The sequence below is a fragment of the Oncorhynchus keta genome, chromosome 35 (assembly GCF_023373465.1).
Source record: "Oncorhynchus keta strain PuntledgeMale-10-30-2019 chromosome 35, Oket_V2, whole genome shotgun sequence".
NCBI classification, from domain to species: Eukaryota; Metazoa; Chordata; class Actinopteri; order Salmoniformes; family Salmonidae; genus Oncorhynchus; species Oncorhynchus keta.
The window spans coordinates 33,152,867-33,175,946 of record NC_068455.1 but is presented as its reverse complement, the minus strand read 5'-3'; the positions used below and the strand labels follow the sequence as shown (position 1 = coordinate 33,175,946).

Sequence of the window (23,080 nt, the reverse complement as noted above, 5' to 3'; positions counted from 1 at the left end):
GTGTCACTACAGACTCTGGTTTGATTCCACGTATCACAACCGGCCGTGATTGGGAGTCCCATAGGTTGGCCCCCCCATGCGTCGTCTGGGTTAGGGTTTGGCGGGGGTAGACCATCTTTGTAAATAAGAATTTACCTGACTTGCCTGGTTAAGAAAAAAAAAAAATATATATATGGAAAATGTCAAAGGGTCTGAATACTTTCCCATGGCACTGTATATCATAACTATTCTTGTTCAAATAAGTTTATAAATGACTAATTGTGATATTGTAGACCTTCTAATGACTATGCTGATACCAGCAGAGCCTCATATATTGATTTGCTGGGCACCTCTGCTGGGAAACAGAGGGAGTGCAACTTCTACCATAAAGCTACTGTACATTTGTCAATTTAGCGAATTGACAAAATATTACAATATTTCATCATACCAAATTAAAATTGGGATTTTTTTATGTTGATATTTGTATTTTATTTTAATGACTCCTAGTTGGTTGTTGCCTTCTTTCCGTTCTAACTTGTATGATGTACTATGGTTGTGTATAAAAAAAGATTATCAGTGGCAATGTGTGCAAAATAGCTACAAATATACCATTCCTTTAGAAGTACACTGCTTGCTCCTAAAAGTTACGCAGCATAAAGTGTTTGGTTTTTGTTTTCCTGACAGACGCTGGGGTTCCTGCGGTTTCTGGATTATACTCCGCTGCTGCAATAAAACAGATTTTGTCGGCTCATTTGACGCTCAACACAGGTTTGTCTAGCTTGCATAGTGTTGATAAAAAAATATATATATATTTAGCTAGTAGCTATCACACGTTACAATATATATCACTCAACAAGCTGGAGATCAATGTTTAGCTTGATTAGTACTGTTTTTATTTGAGCAGCAACAGTGTACTGGCTTCGTGGTAATGCATTGGAAATAACACCCTTGTTGCTAGCTAAATTAATTTCTCACACGATGCCTCAAACCCCTCGTACATCCGATAGCCCGGTTATTGCAGGCTACGCATTATTACTAGCAATATTATAAAATACAAGCAATATTCATCAGCTAGTCTGAAAAATCAGAACAGTAATGTTGTGGCTTGCAAGGCTGTTGCTATTTATGCTAAATGGGCCGACGTCGCGAAGGCAGCTACTGATACTATCCAGATTAGCTAACTAAACTAGTAGGGTTCATTATACACCTTTTGCTAGTCGCTAAACAGATGACGTTACCCTTGAGAAATGTAATGTTAATATTTTACATTGGTATTTATTACAGGTCCTCGACAAGTTTTGAAAGGATTGGAGCACCGATATTTGGCAAATAGATGCTGTTGTTGTGCTAAACTGTTAGCAAGCTTGCTCGCTCAGTTTAGTTACAGCTAAGCAATGGTAGACTAGCTAGTTTGCTGACAACATTTGACAGCTAGCTAACGGAGCCTTGCGGTTTTGAGGCGTCGCTCAAGCTTTGTCGAAATATGCTTTGAAGATGCAAAGCTACTAGCTTAGCCAAATATACTACCGTATCTAGATTGCAATGTTTGACAGGTTTTAGAACTCTGCCATAGCTACATCTTACATTTGAATATTATTTAGTAACTGGGGTTATTATTAGCTAGTTGCCAGATAACTAGCTAGCTAGATGAAACTTGCTCAACTCTTGCGCTTTAAGGGAGCTAAACTGTACGCATTCAACTGTGAAAGAACACGTCTTTACTAAAGGATTATCAAGGCAAACTGAATTCTTGTTGATATACATATTTTTCACCGTTGTGTAAAAATAAATAAAAGGCTGCTTAGATTTTCAGTTGCAGTGTCATCTTTCACCAGGCCATTTTTTTAATGACATTCCCTACTCATCAGATTTAGCTAATTCGCATCCCTGATATGATACGATGAAACTTGTAGACACACACTCAGATATATTGTATGCTGTGCACTGCATATTGTATGATGTACTTAACTATAGCATAAATCATATTGGCATGACTTAGGTGGCTCACGTGTTTACCTTGCTAGATACTGCAAGTCAATTCAGTCCTTCCCTTAGATTTGACCTGGAGAGGGAATTGTTGTCTTGAGTTTCCTCCTCCACTTGTCTATAGTTCTGTATTTTGGTTTCTTGAAATTGATGCTGTTATCAGGCTTGTCCTGCAACTTTACATGGAGATTATGCTGCAACAATGTATTTTTAAACTGTATGTGTCCCTTACATTTGACAGCATGGTAATGTTGTGCGTTTTATTTTCAAAGATGGACCAGCAGGCCCAGTCCTATATGCTTGCCAGTCTGACACGGCCCCACTCTGAGCAGCTGTTGCAAGGCCTCCAGCTGTTGCGGCAGGACCATGAGCTGTGTGACATTGTGCTGCGCGTGGGTGAATGCAAGATCCATGCCCACAAAGTGGTGCTGGCGAGCATCAGCCCCTATTTCAAGGCCATGTTCACGGGCAACCTGTCAGAGAAGGAGACCTCCGAGGTGGAGTTCCAGTGCATTGACGAGGCTGCGCTACAGGTAATCGTCATTTAAGCTCACTGTCATCATTTGGAAGATTTCACTGTGTTTCCTAAAAGCACACTTTGTCTGGCTCTTTAATAGCATGATTGTGTTTTTTATTTCTCCTCCTGTAGGCAATCGTTGAGTATGCCTACACTGGCACGGTATTCATCTCACAGGAAAGAGTGGAGTCCCTATTGCCAGCTGCTAACCTGCTCCAGGTCAAGCTGGTGCTGAAGGAGTGCTGCTCCTTCTTGGAGAGTCAGCTAGATGCTGGGAACTGTATAGGCATCTCACGCTTCGCTGAGACCTATGGCTGCCATGATCTCTGCCTGGCTGCCACGAAATTCATCTGTCAGAATTTTGAAGAGGTGTGCCTGACAGAGGAGTTCTTTGAGCTGACACGGGCGGAATTGGATGAAATAGTGTCAAATGACTGTCTGAAGGTGGTAACGGAAGAGACTGTGTTCTACGCCCTGGAGTCGTGGATCAAGTACGATGTGACTGAGCGGCAGCAGCACCTAGCTCAGCTACTGCACTGCGTCCGTTTGCCTTTCCTCAGCGTTAAGTTCCTCACCCGCCTCTACGAGGCCAACCACCTTATCCGGGATGACCACGCCTGCAAGCACCTCCTCAATGAGGCCCTCAAATACCATTTCATGCCTGAGCACCGGCTCTCCTACCAGACGGTGTTGTCCACAAGGCCACGCTGTGCTGCCAAAGTTCTTCTTGCTGTGGGAGGCAAGGCTGGACTCTTTGCCACCCTCGAGAGGTAATGCTGAGCCCCAAACAGAATCATTCAAAACTGTTTGTCAACCCCCCCCCCCCCTTTTTATTTTTTTAATATGTAGTTTCTCAATTTGTTTCATGTGAATTAGAAAGAAATTGAACAAATGTAACTTATTTCTTTCTCTCGTAGCATGGAAATGTACTTCCCTCAAACTGATTCATGGATTGGGCTTGCCCCTCTTAGTGTGCCCCGCTATGAGTTTGGAGTGGCAGTGTTGGACCAGAAGGTGTATGTGGTGGGTGGTATCGCCACACACATGCGACAGGGCATTAGCTACCGGAGACATGAGAGCACAGTGGAGAGCTGGGACCCTGACAGCAACACGTGGTCCACAGTGGAGCGCATGGCAGAGTGTCGCAGCACCCTGGGGGTGGTGGTCTTGACTGGGGAGCTCTATGCCCTGGGGGGCTATGATGGCCAGTACTACCTACAGTCTGTAGAAAAATATGTCCCCAAGGTGAAGGAGTGGCAGCCTGTGGCACCTATGACCAAGTCACGCAGCTGCTTTGCCACGGCTGTGCTGGATGGCATGGTCTATGCCATTGGTGGCTATGGCCCCGCTCATATGAACAGGTACGTTTTCACTTCATCTAGTCAATCTGCGGTGGTATTATGGATTTTCACAGGCTTTGCTCATGAGGGTTCCAATAGGTCTTCTTCAAAACCTGTCATCAACCTTTTTGTTCGTTGACCGTTTTCACATCAGAAAGGTTATTTATGGTCGACCCCACAACCTTTGAAAGCTTTGATCCATCCATTCAAAGAGTTTCAGCCCCCTGCTCTGTTACTAGCCTGCGGTGCAACCCATATTCTGTAAAAACAGGATTTGTTGTCTTCTACTCAGATGGTTATATAGTGCCCTCTGTAATTATTGGAACAGTGAAGCATTTTTTTCTTCTTTTGACTGTATACTTTAAAAGATGGGATTTGAAATCGAGCAATGACTGATGTTGAAGTGCAGTCCGTCAGCTTTTTTATTTGTGGGGATTTTCACCTTTTAGAAATTACAGCACTTTGTAGATAGCCCCCCTCCCATTTTAGGGGCGCAAAAGTATTGGGACAAATTCACTTGTGTAATTAAAAAGGTTAGTATTTGGTCCTATATTTATAACACGCAATGACTACGTCAAGTCTGTGATGCTGCATTTGTTTATTTTGGTTGTTTCAGATTATTTTGTGCCCAATAGAAATTAATGGTAAATAATGTACTGTCATTTTGTAGTCACTTTTATTGTTTCTAAACACTTCTATATGAATGTGGATGCTACCATGACTACAGATAATCCTGAATGAATCCTGAATAATGATGAGTGACAAAGTTAGATGCAGAAATAGCATACTACCATATTCTTATTTACAATAAAAGTGACTCCAAAATGACACACTATATTATTTACCATTAATTTCTATTGGGCACGAAATCTGAAACACAACCAAAAAAACAGCAGATGCATCCAACAAATGTGTAGAGTCACACGCTTGATGTAGTCATTGTGTGCTATGAATATGGGATCAAATACTTAACTTTTTACTACTTTAATACACAAGTGTCCCAATACTTTTGCTCCCCTATTATAGGGGGACTGCTGTAATTTCTAAATGGTTCACCTGATATGGATGAAAATACCCTCAAATGAAAGCGGACAGTCTGCACTTTAACCTCATAGTCATTGTTTGATTTCAAATCCCACCTTTTAAAGTATAGAACCAAAAGAAGGAATTGATCCAATAATTACAGCGGGCACTGTAGTTGCTTTCATAGAATAAGTGCTGTCTTGCTGGTTAGACCTCTGTTGTTGACTAGAGGGATGTGTTACAGTTTCCTTGACTCTCCAAACCCCTCAGGAGAATGTGTTTGGACAGGGAAGCTGTGGGGACTTATTTGTTCCAAGGTAATTCCCAAATTGACAGTTTTCCGACAACGTTGTCGAGGTTTTCATCGCTTTGATATTGCCAGACAAATATAGGACTGGAATAGATGGCCTCGTTAAATGGGGCTGCATTGGTTTGAGATGACAATGGCACAGCTATATAATGTCTAAGAACAAAAAATAGCAATAGTGAATTGTATTGGCTTTGATACAGGAAAAAGTGAGTCAGTCATTTTATGATGGCTATAATTCCTGCTACTGTACTAACCTGTTTAAAAAGACAGTGATATTGTCAATGTACAGTATGACTATAACTGTGCCACTTGAAGGACAGTGTTTAATTGATTAACTCTGTTGTTCTACTGTGCAGTGTGGAGCGGTACGACCCCAGCAAGGATGCCTGGGAAATGGTATCCCCCATGGCAGACAAACGGATCAATTTTGCCGTGGGTGTCATGCTAGGGTTCATATTTGTGGTTGGGGGACACAATGGGGTATCTCATCTGTCCAGCATTGAGAGGTATGACCCACACCAGAACCAGTGGACAGCCTGTCGGCCCATGAATGAACCACGCACAGGTGAGTTGGGAAATTACTTTTATTTTTTTATTTTTCATTTCACCTTTATTTAACCAGGTAGGCAAGTTGAGAACAAGTTCTCATTTACAACTGCGACCTGGCCAAGATAAAGCATAGCAGTGTGAACAGACAACAACACAGTTACACATGGAGTAAACAATAAACAAGTCAATAACACAGTAGAGAAAAAAAGGAGTCTATATACATTGTGTACAAAAGGCATGAGGGAGGTAATGACAATTTATCAGATTAACACTGGAGTGATAAATGATCAGATGGTCATGTGCAGGTAGAGATACTGGTGTGCAAAAGAGCAGAAAAGTAAATAAATAAAAACAGTATGGGGATGAGGTGGGTAAATTGGGTGGGCTATTTACAGATGGACTATGTACAGCTGCAGCAATCGGTTAGCTGCTCAGATAGCAGATGTTTAAAGTTGGTGAGGGAGAGGTTTATGTTGATGCTGGGAAGTTGACCATTCATATTGCATGGCCAGGAATAACCATTTATAATATTTATCTTCCCAGGGGTTGGCTCCGCGATCGTGGACAACTATCTCTATGTGGTGGGGGGTCACTCGGGATCATCCTACCTGAACACTGTCCAGCGATACGACCCCATCACAGACAGCTGGCTGGACTCAAGCGGCATGATGTACTGCCGCTGTAACTTTGGCATGACTGCTCTTTGACCCATGGCACCCCTGGGTAGGACTCCTTAAGAAGACTTAGACAAAAGGCTATTTTTTTCTTTTCTTCTTCCCTCCATTCATCGCCAACAGGCTGAGGAGGCCTCCACACTGCTGTGGATCCCAGAGAGAGAGAGCTTGTTGCTGGGTGAATGAGCCCGGCTGGCACCAGGGAACCACAGATGGCCAGAGTGAAAGGGTCTGGGTGGAGGAGAGGAGCAGATCACCATGGATCTTGTCACAGTGAAGAGATGACTGCTGCTGGACCACAATGACGACTTTTCACAGGGCCGTGGGTGAAAACTGTCACTTTTTTTAATTGTAGACTTTTTATTTTGTTCATTTTTTAATTTTTTTCTGCTATGAGCAGAACATGTTCCATTTTTTTTTTCTTCCCCTAGATCTTTAAAGTATGTGTGTGGCGCAGTGTGTCTGTATGCTTGTGAGTAGACGCATGATTGTTCTTCTGTGTCTGTGTGCAGGACTAAAGCTCAGGCAAGGTGATCGGCTCACAGTTTGAAATGTCTGCATCTAAATCAGTGCTTCACAAAGAGAGATCTGAATATTTATATTCACTTAAAGGGCTGCCTTTTTTTCTCTGTAAATAGTTTAAATGAAAAGAAATGTATAGATATGAATATATCCTCTAGTGCATTGCCTGTAAATGTTTTTTTGCACTGGGTTACTAGTTATGGTATGTGTGTGTATACATGTATTTGATTCAAGGGTTGAGGTTGTGAAGGATTAACAAACCCCACTGAATTCTCTTGAGAGTACTTGCCACCTGTCTTTCATCCTCAGAGCAATTGATAAATCCCCATCTTATGGCTTCTGTTACATCTTCCTGAGGTAGGGTCACACTTCATCCCTCTTCATAAGTATTGAAGTTATCCTGTCCTGCTTTTCACTTGCTGGGTTTGTACACAATACTAACTGGTGCTATTAGGATTCAGCTGTTGTCTGTGTTGCCTCAATGTATCAGGTTTCTTTTATTTGTTCTTCTGTGTTGTTGTAGATGTTGGTTGTGCATCAAAATGTCCCCATGCTATAAAGCAGTGTCTTGCTAGAAGGCAAGCTTGTGACTGGAATACCTCAACCACCAGTCTTTACTTTGAGCCCCGTTTTTAAATTGGACTCGTTAGGTACCATCTATGGATCCATTTAGGATTGATGCTCAAGCCCCACTGCTGTCATTCGTTTACTGATAGTTTGTCTGAAACATTATCCCTGCATTATGAAGTAGTGGATCTGGTTGTATGGCTCACTGCCAATTTCCTCACAAAGAAAGTCTGAGATTGTTGGTCTCTAATGGGTTAGGAAGAAGCCTAGCGGTTAAGAGTGTTGGGCCAGTAACCGAAAGGTCACTGGTTTGAATCCTTGAGCCGACTAGGGGAAAAATGTCTGTGCCCTTGAGTAAGGCACTTAACCCTAATTGCTCCTACAAGTCGTTCTGGATAAGAGTGTCTGCAAAATGCTTAAAATGTAATGACCCCTACATCCCCGCTCTCTGCTTGCTCTGATGAAGCATGTGTGAGAAGCCACATGTGGCCAAGGTCTTCCTGAGGAGCTCAGGCAAGAGTGCATATACAAAGTCTTGTGAAGTGTCAAAAGATGACCTGCTTTCACAAGTCTGGTGTAACTTTCTCCTGTGTGCCAGAATCAAAAGGGTTATTTTCACTGCTAATGCATAGTACGTGTGACATTCTGCCATTCTGTCATATGGATGGGGTGGATATGGAGCAGTAAGGGCTGTGTTCGATGTCAAGCAAAATTGTCACTGTCACGAACTATTTGGACCTCGGAGAGAGACATGGCAGACAGACAAGGGCATGGAGACATGACTGAGCTCAAAGCGCTCGCCTGGGTTAATGGCTGCAGGCCGAGTCTGGGTGTTGTAGCCTTGGGGCCACGCTGAAGGACAGGTAACATGAGACTATAGATCAAGAAACTCAGTCCCTGTTGGTCCAGAGTGTAGGAGCAGTTTCCTTGTATTGTACATTTTATAGATGTTTGCACATGAGGAAAACTTAAAGGGAGCTTTGCACTTACCGGACTTATTGATGAGTAGTGCAATTTCAATTTGTACATATGTCTCAATTTAGGTTCATGGAATTTAAACAATGCAAAACATTTGTGGATACAATTATTTTTGCTTTGAATTTAGCCTCAGAAATCCAGGCGTATCATATTGCTGTGACGTTATCACATGTTTTATATCGTCTGAAAGACCACCACCGTTCAAACCTTTTGTCTCTGTTTTCCCCATCCCACTTTGCATTGTTTGCTCTCATCTTTGAAGAGCCACTAACAATGTTGTGCAAGTCAATTCACATGTACTGAGGAAAGTTTGCAGACAATCAAATGGATTGTATTCCAGTAAAAATTCCAGTTTGCATGTAATGTAAGATTGGCACAAGACTGACTGTTATGGGTCTTGCTCTAAGCCATCTGATCTAGTTACTCACCAGAGAGCAGCCTTGCAGTTACAGTGCTGCAGTGTTGTGTTCCATTTACACACTTGTCAATTGTGATTACCTATACTCTTTAGCTCTTACCCTCTAAACGCTTCCTTAGACGTAATACATTAAGATCAAGGGAAGCCCCCCCCCCCACCCAAACATCTTAAGACTGTTTATTCTTGCTCTAGCAATAAGAGACCATTGTCAGCATTTCAGCAGTATGAGAGCTTGTCTGAACAAGCATGCAAGTTCTTCACTTGACTTCTCTTCTTTAAATGCTGATGGTTGAATCTTAGGTGATGTTAAATTTATTTCTAAAACAAGTTGTTTCATGGTTAGACCTGCTGCTGTTTTCCCCCCATCTTGGAATGGTGGGCTTTAACATTTCACAGTGGAAACATCTAAATTAATCTACGATTGCAAAAAAAGTTTACGCTGCCATGGGATGGAAGAAAATATTTCAACCTGCATGAATGTACAGCTCCAATTCACATAACCATGAATTGGTTTTCATTTTCTTCAATGTCCTTCATATGAATAATCAATGCAAATCCAACATATTGCAATAGGTGAAATGACATCCTTGGAACATCCTAAGATAACTTAGTGCACATAGTATAAAATGAACTAATACTGTATTACATTAACCATTTTAATTGAATAGTCTTTTCCCTTTTAGATTTTCTTGCAATTGGGCTTTTCTGTTTCAGTTCTTGATGTTAGGCAAATTAGGCATTTGTCCATCCACAACATCTTGGGAGGATGAACCAGAACAGAGTTAAAATCACGCAGGCATGATTGTCTGCAGCTGCCATCCCATTGTCAAGCATTTGATACTACTACTACATTTTGAAAGATGTTATCCTTGGGGATATTGAAGACAACATACATTTTAGGGATGAATGTATACAGACTTAGTCTTTACTGCGCTGTGGAGGGACATTTTTTGACCATACGTGGAATCTGAAAACGTGAAACTGCAAAATGAAGGGATGTATAGCTAAATGTGAATTTTTTAAAAGAAAAATAAGTGTACTTTTATCATGCCCTAACCATGTCTTGTTTTGCCACCACTCACCAAAGTGCTTGTTTTACTTATGAATGCAGAGGGAATACTAAAATCAAGTCTGGAGGAAGTCATTTGAAACTGATGTCAATGTTAGCCAAATTATCTCTGCTTCTTTTACATTTCCCATGAGTGTCAGAACTGGCTTAAGGCGAAAATTTTGAATTCTATATCCTGTGGAATATTACTGGAACTACAAGAACCTTGATTTAGAAGCAGTATTTTTGTTTCCAAAATGTTATCATGCTTTGATTGAACATTTTAGCCAGTTTGTGTGTGCCGTCGTACCGAGTTAAAATTAATAAATGCCTGCCTTAAAGGTACGCTGTTCTTTGGCTCTTGTTTCTTAGTTATGGTGCAAACAAGCAACGAAAACAGACACGTTCGCATATAAAACATTTGTATTGAGAAAAAAAAAAGACTTAGCAATGAAAGCATAGATACAAGTATTTTTGCTCTAAGAGTTTCATTATGTACTTCTGTCAAGAATGAAATTGTACACTGATAAATTGGCAAGAGGCACAATGTGATGGTTCAATGCTCTGTTAATTTCTAAATTATCAAATGCATTACAAAATCACATTTGTATACTAATATTTACTACAGGTTTGACATCTTTAGATTGGGATGTAGTAATTTACCTTATTGAATTGTGCAGGATATCATATGCTACTATGAAAGGCAAACAAGCGAGCACTCAAGAAGCACTTCTGTAATGTCACTGTGCTGGGGTACTTGTAAGAAATTACTGACATTAAGACAGAACTGATGTTATACAATTATTGGAGCATGTATTCTAACAATCACTGACATCAAGTAGTCATCAGCATACCACCACTGCTGGCTTGCTTCTGAAGCTAAGCAGGGTTGGTCCTGGTCAGTCCCTGGATGGAAGACCAGATGCTGCTGGAAGTGGTGTTGGAGGGCCAATAGGAGCCAGTCTTTCCTCTGGTCTAAAAAATATCCCAATGCAGTGATCGGGGACACTGCCCTGTGTAGGGTGCCCTCTTTCGGATGGGACGTTAAATGGGTGATCTGACTGAGGTCATTAAAGATCCCATGGCACTTATTGTGGGAGTAGGGATGTCAACCCCGGTGTCCTGGCTAAAATTCCCAATCCAGCCTTCAAACCATCAGTCACCTAATAATCCCCAGTTTACAATTGGCTCATTCATCCCCCTTCTCTCCTCTGTAACTATTCCCCAGGTCGTTGCTGTAAATGAGAACATGTTCTCAGTCAACTTACCTGATAAAATAATGGATAAATAAAAAAAAGCTTAATGGACAATTTAAAACAAGCAAGTAAATCAAGGATAATGATTGAATTTCCACAAAATACAAAGCAATACTTAAACAGTTTCTAATGTTTTCAAACTACAGTGGAAATAGTATTTAAAAAAGCACCAGTTTAATCTGAAGTCATGGCTGGTATGCACAAATAGATTGTAGTATTGTACCAACTCTCACAGAAGCTTTGCTGGTCTAGCTTATATACCCAGTTGACAAGTCTACATCAAAGTTGAATTAGCTGAATTTGCTTCTCTGAATGCCACGCCACCCAAGAGAACACACTGCAAGCAAACTTTTAAACAAACATTTACGCAGTAAAACTATTTAAGTTTGAGTTCATTCTTCAATATGCATACCTGCCCAGAACTACTATAGTTCATACATAAATTCTTGGATTCCAAGCATGCCCAAAGAGAAGACGCACTTATCACTTTGCACACAGCGTTTCAGAGGCAACAGTAAGACAAAATAGAGCACATCATTTTGAAAAATAATCTTAAAAGTATAAAACAACAAGGAAGTTGTTGACATGTCATTAAAATAGGATGTGGTGCTAAAAAAAAAGTTATGGTAAGTTCTCACTGAGGAATGGAAGACAAAACCATGATTAACTAAATGTAAGGTAAAGGGTTATTTTTCTGTGAATTAAGGGCAACAAAAAGACAGGAAGGTGTAAGTGTAGGGTGAGCAATTTTCTAAAGATTCCTTTCTATTAGTGCTGTCGAGTGTCTCCCTCCTTCCTTCTGTGTCCCGTCAGGACCCTGGTGACAAAGTTGGGGTTAATTCAATTCTATTCAGGAGAATTTTAATTCAAGTAAGTCATGAAAAATGGATCTGACCCCATCCCTGTTTGGTTACCTTTGTGCACCTCATTTGTCTGAGGCACGGATGTAGACAAGGGAAGAGAGCAGCAGGAGTTCAGGGGGCTTGTTTAACAGGATCAGATTGTCGCTCCTCAGCCCGTCATAGTGCATCCAGTAGCCGTCTATCTGGAAGGCTGCAGAGTAGTGATGCTCCTCCTTGTTGAAGAGTGTGGCGCCTTCCAGTGAGTACCTATTGAAAAGCAGAGACGGTTGTATTTTTTAGCATGTTAAAAACCAGTCTCGGTTACCAGAAAAAGCTTAATGAAATCAATGAAAATAGCAAAGTACAGGCAAGGATGTTACTGTTTCAACAAAATAAAAAAAAACAGACGGGCAATATTGACATTAAATGAACATCCAGGGAGAAAAAGAACAGCATCAGACAATGAGGCTGGGATCGGAGTCCTCCTGCTCTACATGGTTTCCTTACCTGTGTTGGGACAGAGCCAGATGGTAAGGAACGTAGGACAGCTCCTCAGACTTCCATAGCTGCATGTTGAGAATGACAAAAGGAGGTGGGCCATGGCAGAAGACCCTCTGAGAGAACTCCCTCAACCCATTACACCTGCAGAACAGACAGGAAATCAGTCAGCATCATAGAAAAGACCAGGAGAGATTATAGGATATGATGGTTCAACATTCAAGTTGTCTCACCCCAGTTCTTTGCAGAGAATGATTTTGGGACAGAAGAACTCCTCCACCGCTGACTGAATGGGATCTCTATGGGGCAGCTCATGAGGAGGACTGGGAAACAAGAACAAGGTTAAGAAGTTGAACTCTGAACACCATGTAGTTAGGGTTAACTCTAACCATCACCAGTATCAGGCTACATAGATGCATTTACACAAACCTAATTCATAATTTTAATCTCCACCAGAAAGAAAAGAACCTATGAAATCAACTGAAATAGTTGGGATTCGGTAATAGGTATAGTCCACTGTCTAAATACAGCCAACCGTGGGTAAACATACCTTTATAAGGCTCTGGCAGAGATTGAACCAGAGCAGTTTAGAAACCAACTGCTCTCTTCAATATTTTATACTGTGAGCCAGGATTATGCTCAATTCTTTCCAATTCAAGTAGTAAACAGGATACAGAATTGCAATATAATTGAATTTCGTGAAATTCAAATGCCTCTTCTATTCAACACTGAGTGTATAAACATTAGGAACACCTTCCTAATATTGAGTTGTACACCCTTTTGCCACCAGAACAGAATTAATTTGTTGGGGCATGGACTCCACGAAAGTGTTCCACAGGGATGCTGGCCCATATTGACCTCAATGCTTCCCACAGTTGTGTCAAGTTGGCTAGATGTCCTTTAGGTGGTGGACCATTCTTTATACACACAGGAAACTGTTGAGTGAAAAACCCTTTGGAATTTTGGCAGATGTCCTTTATTTAATTCCCCAGAGTCAGATGAACTCGTGGATACCATTTTTGTGTCTCTGTGTCCAGTATGAAGGAAGTTAGAGGTAGTTTTGCGAGCCAATGCTAACTAGCATTAGCACAATGCCTGGAAGTCTATGGGTATCTACTAGCCTAAAGGCATCTGCCAAAATCGTGAAGAATACCTTTAACCTGTCTCCTTCCCTTCATTGAAGTAGATACAACAAGTGACATCAATAAGGGTTCATAGCTTTCAGCTGGATTCACCTGGTCAGTCTAATGGTCAGTCTAATGGAAAGAACAGGTGTTTCTAATGTTTTGTACACTTACACTCAGAGTATATTATGTGTAGTCTATACAAATATACATCTTGTATATAAAACATCAAGCATGTCGTTATATACATTCATATAAAATATTGATGAAACAATTGATAACATTTTTTTTTTAAATCACAAAGAATATATTACATGGTATGAAAGAACACTCCAAGGTCGCAGCTTCATACAACTCTTCAAACAGAGAACGGATACTGGCCTTTGACCAATTACTTGGATTCCTCACATTGTAATCATTGTTAAGAAGAGGTTTTTGTGCAAATCGAACGGTAGGTACTATATTTATTGAATACTATATAAATCCTATAAATTGAAATGGCCAATTTGGGTGCAATCAACAAAATGTTGCAGAAATGCTTATCTTATCTGTTTCTAACTACAAACCATTTCAGAACAATCGAAGATGGTAGGTGTCAAAATCTTTTATGTGCTTTTTGAAGTGGAACAACCCACCTGCCAGATTCAATTAAACTCTTATGTTCTATGACTGTGTGGAATTTCTTTGAATTGCACAGAATTAAACATTCTACTTCCTGCCACTCAAACTCAACATGTGGGGTGTGGCCAATTCAATTTCAACTCATGAGTTGAATGGGAGTCAATTCTGAATTGAGCACAACCCTGCTGTGAGCATTATAGACAGCTGGGCCTTATTTTAGTCAAGCAGCGAGTCAAGGGGGAGAAATAAAAGATTCTTGAAGACAGAAGTGTAGACCAGCTGTCCAGAAGAATTAGCAAAGCCAGCAATAGAAACGGGGAAGGCCCTCCCATTTGGACATAGTCCAGTTCACCCCACTGAACTAATTGAGTTCATACTTTATTTGTAGTAACTAACTATTCATTTATATACTAATGGAGGATCACTGTTCTCTGATCAGAAACTCTGGGAGATACGGAAAAAATAAAATCCTCCCACACTGACCAGCTATCAGACTTTGACTTACAGCCTCTGCCTCTCTTACTTGATGTTGATGGTTCTCTGTAAGAACTCCTGGAAGCGAGCAGGACAGCTCCAGTTGGTGCATAGGCTCTCCTGCATAGTGGACAGCATTGTCTCTAAGTTCTTGGTGAAGTTCTCATGTTCGTTACCAAACAGGTCAATCTCCAATGCTGCATGGTGGATCACTGAGCGGTACTGCCTTTTGGACATCCTGTCCCAGATCCACAGCATCTTAACGGTGGTGTAGTCATAAGAGTCCATCAGGTAGAGGAAATGCTCTACAAACTGCCTGCCCAGAAAGATGCCCACCTCTCGGGGAAAGCTATGGTTGTCTCTCAGTATTATATAGAGGATCATGAGGAACCCGTCAATTGTGCAGGTGTTCTTTAGGCTTATCTTAACATACAGAGGCGTGCATGAGATGGCCCTCCTCCCCGCCCTGATGGTGTAGACACCCCCCCATGGGAGCACAGGCCTCCAAAAGGAGCGGTCCTCTTCTTCATTGTTGTTGATGGATGCACGGATCTCCTCAAACAAAGTCTTTGTCCTAAGGAGACAACATGAAGGTACAAGTTATCATTCTCCTAGGCTAAGCGGTGAGTGAAGTTGATTTTAAACAGAGCTAGGCTCAGCTTATATCCTCAATCCTAAATCTTCCTTCTGACTAATAAGGGTTTTCCTGTATGGTCTTGATGAAGGAATGTATTCATAATTTACTAAATGCCTAATTCATTAAAGTACAAATGAGTGTACTGCAAAACATCCCTCAAACCAGAGTCCAGGGATCACCTTGTAAACGTTGGCAAGCAAACTGTCTGATGCACATTTGCAATGCAATCCCAGGTAAATTACATCAAATCTTATGCTACATGGTTCGTAAACAACAGGTGTAGACTAACAGTGAAATGCTTACAGTGCAGAGAATAAAAAAGACAAATAGAAAAATAACACGAGGAATAAATACAGCCAGTTACATTATACATAAAAAAATGTATTTTATCAGTTTTTAGTCAGCATTGTTATTGTAGTCAACATAATTTGATAAATTAAATAGAAGATGAACATGGCAGCTAACGTTAGTTAGCTATAATTAATGCTCTTGCACACAAACTGCAACACACACCATGGTATACGCCAGCTGACGTTAGTTTACAGACCATTAAACTTGTTAATTAAGTACCTCCATTGTAACTAGCTAGTATTGACGCTAGCTAGCTATGAAAATAGCTAGTTAGATAGTTAGCTACCTAGCTAAGTGCAACCTTCTAAAACCTAGTGTTGATGCGTTTAGTTGTCGATGCAATATTGAATACTGTTGATATCGGTTAATCTACTGTTTGGCAATAAATGTAGTTATTGGTTTGCTAGCCTAGCAAGCTAGCCCCGCCAATGAAATTTAGCTAGCTAGCTAACGCGTTACCTTTCAATTTGCTGATTATTTTCGGTACTTGAAATTAGGGTTCTGAGGTCTTCTGTGTCGGTCAAAATGCAGAATTTGCTCTCCATCGTTCTCTGTATTTCTTCATGTCTTAATTCAGGCCAACAAGCCACAAATCCTTATATGACCACTACTAGTATTTTCTGTAACCCTCGAGAAAGCTTCAAAACATCCTGAGCAACGTCAAGTTACGCCCATTGCACCACATAGCCACGCCCATATTAATTGTTTTGATACGCCCTTCAGCCCTTTTTTCAGAAGTGCAATGCTGCCACCTGCTGTCTAAAAGATCTTTGCTTTTCATGAGATTTTCCACACATCTGCCTCCTCAAGAGGAGGCGCGCAGTGGTGTACATTTTATTGCGTCCTCTGTGGTAGGGGTTTACTATGATTTTAAGACGCATGTGATTGGCCAACAGTTCCTGCCCTCAACTCAGACTGTTCTCTGGTAGGTTGACCGCATTGACAGCAACACAAATGACTCCACCCACTAGTATCTTTGTCTCTAGTTACTTATGCCAATATTCTTAGACGTTTTTATGGCCATATCGAAAAATTGTACGACCATTATTGATGTGGGCTACGCTAGCATCGTAGCTCATTAACAACATTACCACCATCAGTAATCAGAATCAAAAACCAGTCAGACTGAAGAGACAAGCTGAGAGAGAGACAGAGTTCATGACCAGATGAGCTCCTGCATTTTTCAGCATGTTTTAAAAAAAGATAGATTTAGACTTAGGTAAACTTGTATTTTTTTGTCAGGAACATATACAGGATACTACCCTCTACAACATAACCTCCACTCCAAATCAAATCCTACAACCTGATTTTGGACGTAATAACGAAATCACCTGGAAGGTTTACAACTACCAAAGCTTATTATTCCAACACTGCAGCAAATGCTCTGGGAAAACAACAGAAACCTGAAAACACCATCCAACCTGGAACTGTGAGTGAGTAATGTTTAGTCTAAAGCTATATTTTATTGCCAAAAGCCAAGATGAAAAATACATTACATTAACTTTATAAGGACTGCATGCTAAATTAAGGCTGCCAAGCTTGATACAACTTCAATTAGTCCTGACCTGTCAAGTGAGAATGTCAAAGCCCTTTAGCCCAACAATGGCAGGAGAGTTGAACAGTCTACTCCAAACAAATGGAGAGGCATTAGAAGCTGCCTCCTGCTGTTCAGAGGGAATTCAAATACAATAAAGAATGATAAGGCAAGAAAAGATCACAAAATGAAGCTCCTTATGGAAAATCAAGAGACACTTTTTGCTGACTATTATAAACATGGGAACATCAGCAACCTTCCACACCAACCACCCCCTGGCATGGCCCAGTGCTATATTAGCACACTACCCCTTTGTTAAGAGAGGGGTTGTTAACGAGGGGTACTAGACAACGAGGACTCCTGACCCGAGCGGGTCAGACCAGACCTCTTCATTATATAACCCCACAGACGAGCAACCCCAAGTGGAAAGTCAACCTCCCAGCACAGAGTACTACTCACTGAATGAAATTAAGGATATATTTACCCAGCTGGAGGTAAGGCAGGTGGAGCTGGAACAGCAGGGGATTACATTCCAGTCAGCACAGACCCAGACAACAGTCCAGCACAACAACAACCCCTTAACCAGACCCGGAGAGCTGTAGTTGGAAAGAGATATCTGCACTCTGGAGTGTGGTGAGACAACTTCAAAAATATACAAATCAAGAGCAGGAGAAGAACAAAGCACGAGAGGTGAGGATCAGACTGCTAGAAGAAAGGTTGAGGGGGATGGCGTGTGACTGAGAACGGCCCACTAGAGTTGGCCACCCCTGCAGAGAAGCCAGAAGAACAGCCCATCTCAGCTCCCGACAAAAGTCTCATCAGAAGAACAGTCCAAACCAGACCCTGACCATAGCGACAACATCACAGCAGAACAGACAAATGAAGAACCCCAAGCCACCCTGATATCCCTCCTGACAAGCCCCCCACACCCACTGAGGACATATACAAGACACAGAATGTGTATTATGGACTCAAATGGGAAATATATTCAAGAAAAAAAACACTTTTTCCCAAACACAGTGTGTCTAAACTCTGGTGTCCTAATGCCCAGCCCGCCCTAGACCTTCTGTCTGAGGACTAACTAGGATCACCCAGCCACATAATAATACACACAGGCACAAATGACCTGAGAACACAGCAGGAAAGGGTGGCCACAGCACTGAAGGGAGTGATTGAAATAGCTTCTTCTACTTTCCCCAAAGCACAAGTGGTTATCTCCACCCTGCTACCATGAAAATACTTCCACCCTGCTACCATACAGTGGGTAAACACAAGTATTTCCCATGACTGTGCCTCAAAACCAAATGTTTTCCTGGCCCACCACTCCACCCTGGTCTTGAACAGCCCCTATGACCAGGTCCACCTATACAAGGCAGCAGTGCCCACCTTCGCCCGGACTCTAAAGGACATCACTCTCAAATGTAGCCCCAGCACTTCACACAGGAGCCACAGATCAATAGACACCCCCCGGACCTACACATAGAGGACCCACGCCAAGACACGGCAGCGTAGCCTAGTGGTTAGAGCGTTGGACTAGTAACCGGAAGGTTGCGAGTTCAAACCCCCGAGCTGACAAGGTACAAAATCTGTCGTTCTGCCCCTGAACAGGCAGTTAACCCACTGTTCCCAGGCCGTCATTGAAAATAAGAATGTGTTCTTAACTGACTTGCCTGGTTAAATAAAGGTTAAAAAAATAATTAAAAAAAATGTTTAAAAAAAAAACACCACCAGCCACAAACACACCCCCATCCCAACCAATCAACCCCCCAAGTCAACCATGCCCACACCCCATTTAGGCCCCCTCAGATCAGACCTATGCCTCTCCTGCCCACCCCATACACCCCACCCCCGCAAAGAGGGCCTCAACATGGAAGTCACAGATACGCCCAGGCTGTGAGCGGGCAAACAGGCCCAACCCCCACTCTTACACTAGCCCAAGCCAATGGCATGTACCAGATGCTCAGTAGGCTCTGGTCACACTGGCCTGAGGCCAAACCACACGACCAACAACATTGGACACTTTATGGGACACAAAGCCTTCACCATCTCATCTTGGAATATCCCAGACCTGAGGTCATCTGCCTTTGACCTAAAGAGCAGGAACCTGGACTTCATCAAAGAAATCAGAAATACAGGCATTGTCATCTTACAAGAAAGAAATAGATGAGACCCACTGGTTGCCCTCTAGGTTACAGAGCGCTGGTAGTCCCATCTACCAAACTACCAGTGTGAAACAGGGAAGGGACTCAAGGGGTATGCTAATTTGGTATAGAGCAGACCTAACTCACTCCATTAGATGAATGAAAACAGGAACATTTTACATTTGGGTAGAAATTCAAAAGGAAATTATCTTAACAGAGAAAAATGTCCTCCTGTGTGCTACCTATAACCCCCACTAGAATCCCCATACTTTAATGAAGACAGCTTCTCCATCCTGGAGGGTGACATCAATCATTTCCAGGCCCAGGGACATGTACTCGTCTGTGGCGACCTAAATGCCAGAACCGGACAAGAACCTGACACCCTGAGCAAACAGGGGGACAAACACCTGCCTGGAGGTGACAGCATTCCTTCCCCCATATGCCCCCCTAGGCACTACTTTGACAACATAACCAACAAAAACGGGTCACAACTCCTGCAACTCTGTCGCACGCTGGGTATGTACATAGTCAATGGTATGCTTCAAGGGGACTCGTATGGTAGGTACACCTATAGCTCATCTCTTGGCAGTAGTACTGTAGATTACTTTATCACTGACCTCAACCCAGAGTCTCTCAGAGTATATGTTCACAGTCAGCCCACTGACACCCCTATCAGACCACAGCAAAATCACAGTCTACTTGAACAGAGCAATACTCAAATCATGAGGCATCAAAGCCAAAGGAACTGAGTAATATTATGAAATGCTATAGATGGAAGGAATGTAGTTTGGAAACCTAACAAAAAACAATTAGGCAACAACAAATTCAATCCCTTTTAGACAACTTCCTGGATAAAACGTTCCACTGTAATAGTGAAGGTGTAAACTTGGCAGTAGAAAATCTTAACAGTATATTTGACCTCTCAGCTTCCCTATCAAATCTAAAAATCTCAACTAGAAAACCGAAGAAAATGAACAACAATGACAAATGGTTGATGAAGAATGCAAAAATCTAAGAAAGAAATTGAGAAACCTGTCCAACCAAAAACATAGATACCCAGAAAACCGGGAAGTCTACGCCTTCACTATGGTGAATCACTAAAACAATACAGAAATACACTATGGAAAAATAATGAACAGCACGTCAGAAATCAGCTCAATGTAATTGAAGAATCCATCAACTCTAACCACTTCTGGGAAAATTGGAAAACACTAAACAACAAAATGAAGACTTGTCTATCCAAAATGGAGATGTATGGGTAAACCACTTCTCCAATCTTTTTGGCTCTATAATAAAGAACAAACAGCAAAACCATATACAATGGGGCCAAAAAAGTATTTAGTCAGCCACCAATTGTGCAAGTTCTCCCACTTAAAAAGATGAGAGGCCTGTAATTTTCATCATAGGTACACTTCAACTGTGACAGACAAAACGAGGGAAAGAAATCCAGAAAATCACATTGTAGGATTTTTTACGAATTTATTTGCAAATTATGGTGGAAAATAAGTATTTGATCAATAACAAAAAGTTTATCTCAATACTTTGTTATATACCCTTTGTTGACAAATACAGAGGTCAAACGTTTCTGTCAGTCTTCACAAGGTTTTCACACACTGTTGCTGGTATTTTGGCCCATTCCTCTATGCAGATCTCTTCTAGAGCAGTGATGTTTTGGGGCTGTTGCTGGACAACACGGACTTTCAACTCCCTCCAAAGATTTTTAATGGGGTTGAGATCTGGAGACTGGCCAGGCCACTCCAGGACCTTGAAATGCTTCTTACGAAGCCACTCCTTCGTTGCCCGGGTTGTGTGTTTGGGATCATTGTCATGCTGAAAGACCCAGCCATGTTTCATCTTCAATGCTCTTGCTGATGGAAGGAGGTTTTCACTCAAAATCTCACAATACATGGCCCCATTCATTCTTTCCTTTACACGGATCAGTCGTCCTGGTCCCTTTGCAGAAAAACAGCTCCAAAGCATGATGTTTCCACCCCTCTGCTTCATAGTAGGTATGGTGTTCTTTGGATGCAACTCAGCATTCTTTGTCCTCCAAACACAACGAGTTGAGTTTACCAAAAAGTTCTATTTTGGTTTCATCTGACCATATGACATTCTCCCAATCTTCTTCTGGATCATCTAAATGCTCTCTAGCAAACTTTAGACGGGCCTGGACATGTACTGGCTTAAGCAGGGGGACACGTCTGGCACTGCAGGATTTGAGTCCCTGGCGGCGTAGTGTGTTACTGATGGTAGGCTTTGTTACTTTGGTCCCAGCTCTCTGCAGGTCATTCACTAGGTCCCCCCGTGTGCTTCAGGGATTTTTTTTCACCGTTCTTGTGATCCTTTTGACCCCACAGGGTGAGATCTTGCATGGAGCCCCAGATTGAGGGAGATTATCAGTGGTCTTGTATGTCTTCCATTTCCTAATAATTGCTCCCACATTTGATTTCTTCAAACCAAGCTGCTTACCTATTGCAGATTCAGTCTTCCCAGCCTGGTGCAGGTCTACAATTTTGTTTCTGGTGTCCTTTGACAGCTCTTTGGTCTTGGCCATAGTGGAGTTTGGAGTGTGACTGTTTTAGGTTGTGGACAGGTGTCTTTTATACTGATAACAAGTTCAAACAGGTGCCATTAATACATGTAACGAGTGGAGGATAGAGGAGCCTCTTAAAGAAGTTACAGGTCTGTGAGAGCCAGAAATCTTGCTTGTTTGTAGGTGACCAAATACTTATTTTCCACCATAATTTGCAAATAAATTCATAAAAAATCCTACAATGTGATTTTCTAGATTTGTTTTCTCATTTTGTCTGTCATAGTTGAAGTGCACCTATGATGAAAATTACAGGCCTCTCATCTTTTTTAAGTGGGAGAACTTGCACAATTGGTGGCTGACTAAATACTTTTTTCCCCCACTGTAAGTTTCCCATGCCAATTTATTATATATTTTTTCACTTTTATTTAACCAGGTAGGCTAGTTGAGAACAAGTTCAATAAAGCCTCTTGAATTGAATTGTTGTCTCGGGACAAACTTTCTTTCAGCCAACAATGCCAGCCCAAATCATCAGTGGATAAGACATTTCTGCGTAAGAGATTTACTGTCCGTTTCTGTAATATTTCTGACCATGTCTGTTGGATCAAAATGGTGCTGCTGTTGGGCGACCACAGCAAGTATCACGCACATTTTTGTAACTTTGCTCGACTAGCACACAGCTCTTGTGCAGAGGGTTTAGAAAGCACAATGATGTTGATTTTGTGTAAACCTTTGACATAGCTTCCTCGTAGCAGTTTGGTTTTCTCACGTATCTCTACGTTCTGTTGCATTCTGCAGACATTGTACATGGTGAACAACAGCCACATGCATCAAGCATGACTTGGCAACCTCGTTCTATTCATAATGTTCTGTAGAATCTCTACCCAAAACTTTGCAAACCACAAACAAGGTTGGAACAGATTCTGAGGTACGTGTTCCTGAGAATTCCATACATCCTTTATTCTGGTATCAACAGTATGCACTTGTTAGCGAGTAGCTAATAATTAACTGCATGAACCACTTGGCTTACATTTTTATTTTGAACCTGAGGACGTCAAATGTCACTCATAGTTTTCCTCTTAGTCTCATGTCAAAGTGGATGGGAACAGTGTCACAAAGTCTTTTGCAGCTTTAAGGGAATATTGAGAAAACATCCTGGGT

General features: G+C 41.6%; 2 protein-coding genes across 2 annotated transcripts; one reads left to right on the top strand and one right to left on the bottom strand.

Moving 5' to 3' along the window:
• The first annotated feature begins 474 nt into the window (after positions 1–474).
• Positions 475–10,256, top strand: LOC118368384 (kelch-like protein 28). Its single transcript, XM_035752438.2, has 6 exons — positions 475–747; positions 2,238–2,498; positions 2,615–3,252; positions 3,400–3,843; positions 5,512–5,720; positions 6,248–10,256. The coding sequence occupies exons 2-6, from the start codon at positions 2,238–2,240 to the stop codon at positions 6,409–6,411; spliced, it is 1,716 nt and encodes a 571-aa protein (XP_035608331.1). The 5' UTR covers positions 475–747; the 3' UTR covers positions 6,412–10,256.
• Positions 10,257–10,316: 60 nt separating this feature from the next.
• LOC118368383 (uncharacterized protein C14orf28 homolog) lies at positions 10,317–16,385 on the bottom strand. The gene is made up of 6 exons (XM_035752436.2): positions 16,174–16,385; positions 14,776–15,300; positions 12,741–12,830; positions 12,517–12,651; positions 12,082–12,276; positions 10,317–11,984 (listed from the first exon to the last, which is right to left on the bottom strand). Exons 1-5 carry the CDS (start codon positions 16,257–16,259, stop codon positions 12,093–12,095), a joined length of 1,020 nt encoding a protein of 339 aa, XP_035608329.1. The 5' UTR covers positions 16,260–16,385; the 3' UTR covers positions 10,317–11,984; positions 12,082–12,092.
• Positions 16,386–23,080: the final 6,695 nt, after the last annotated feature.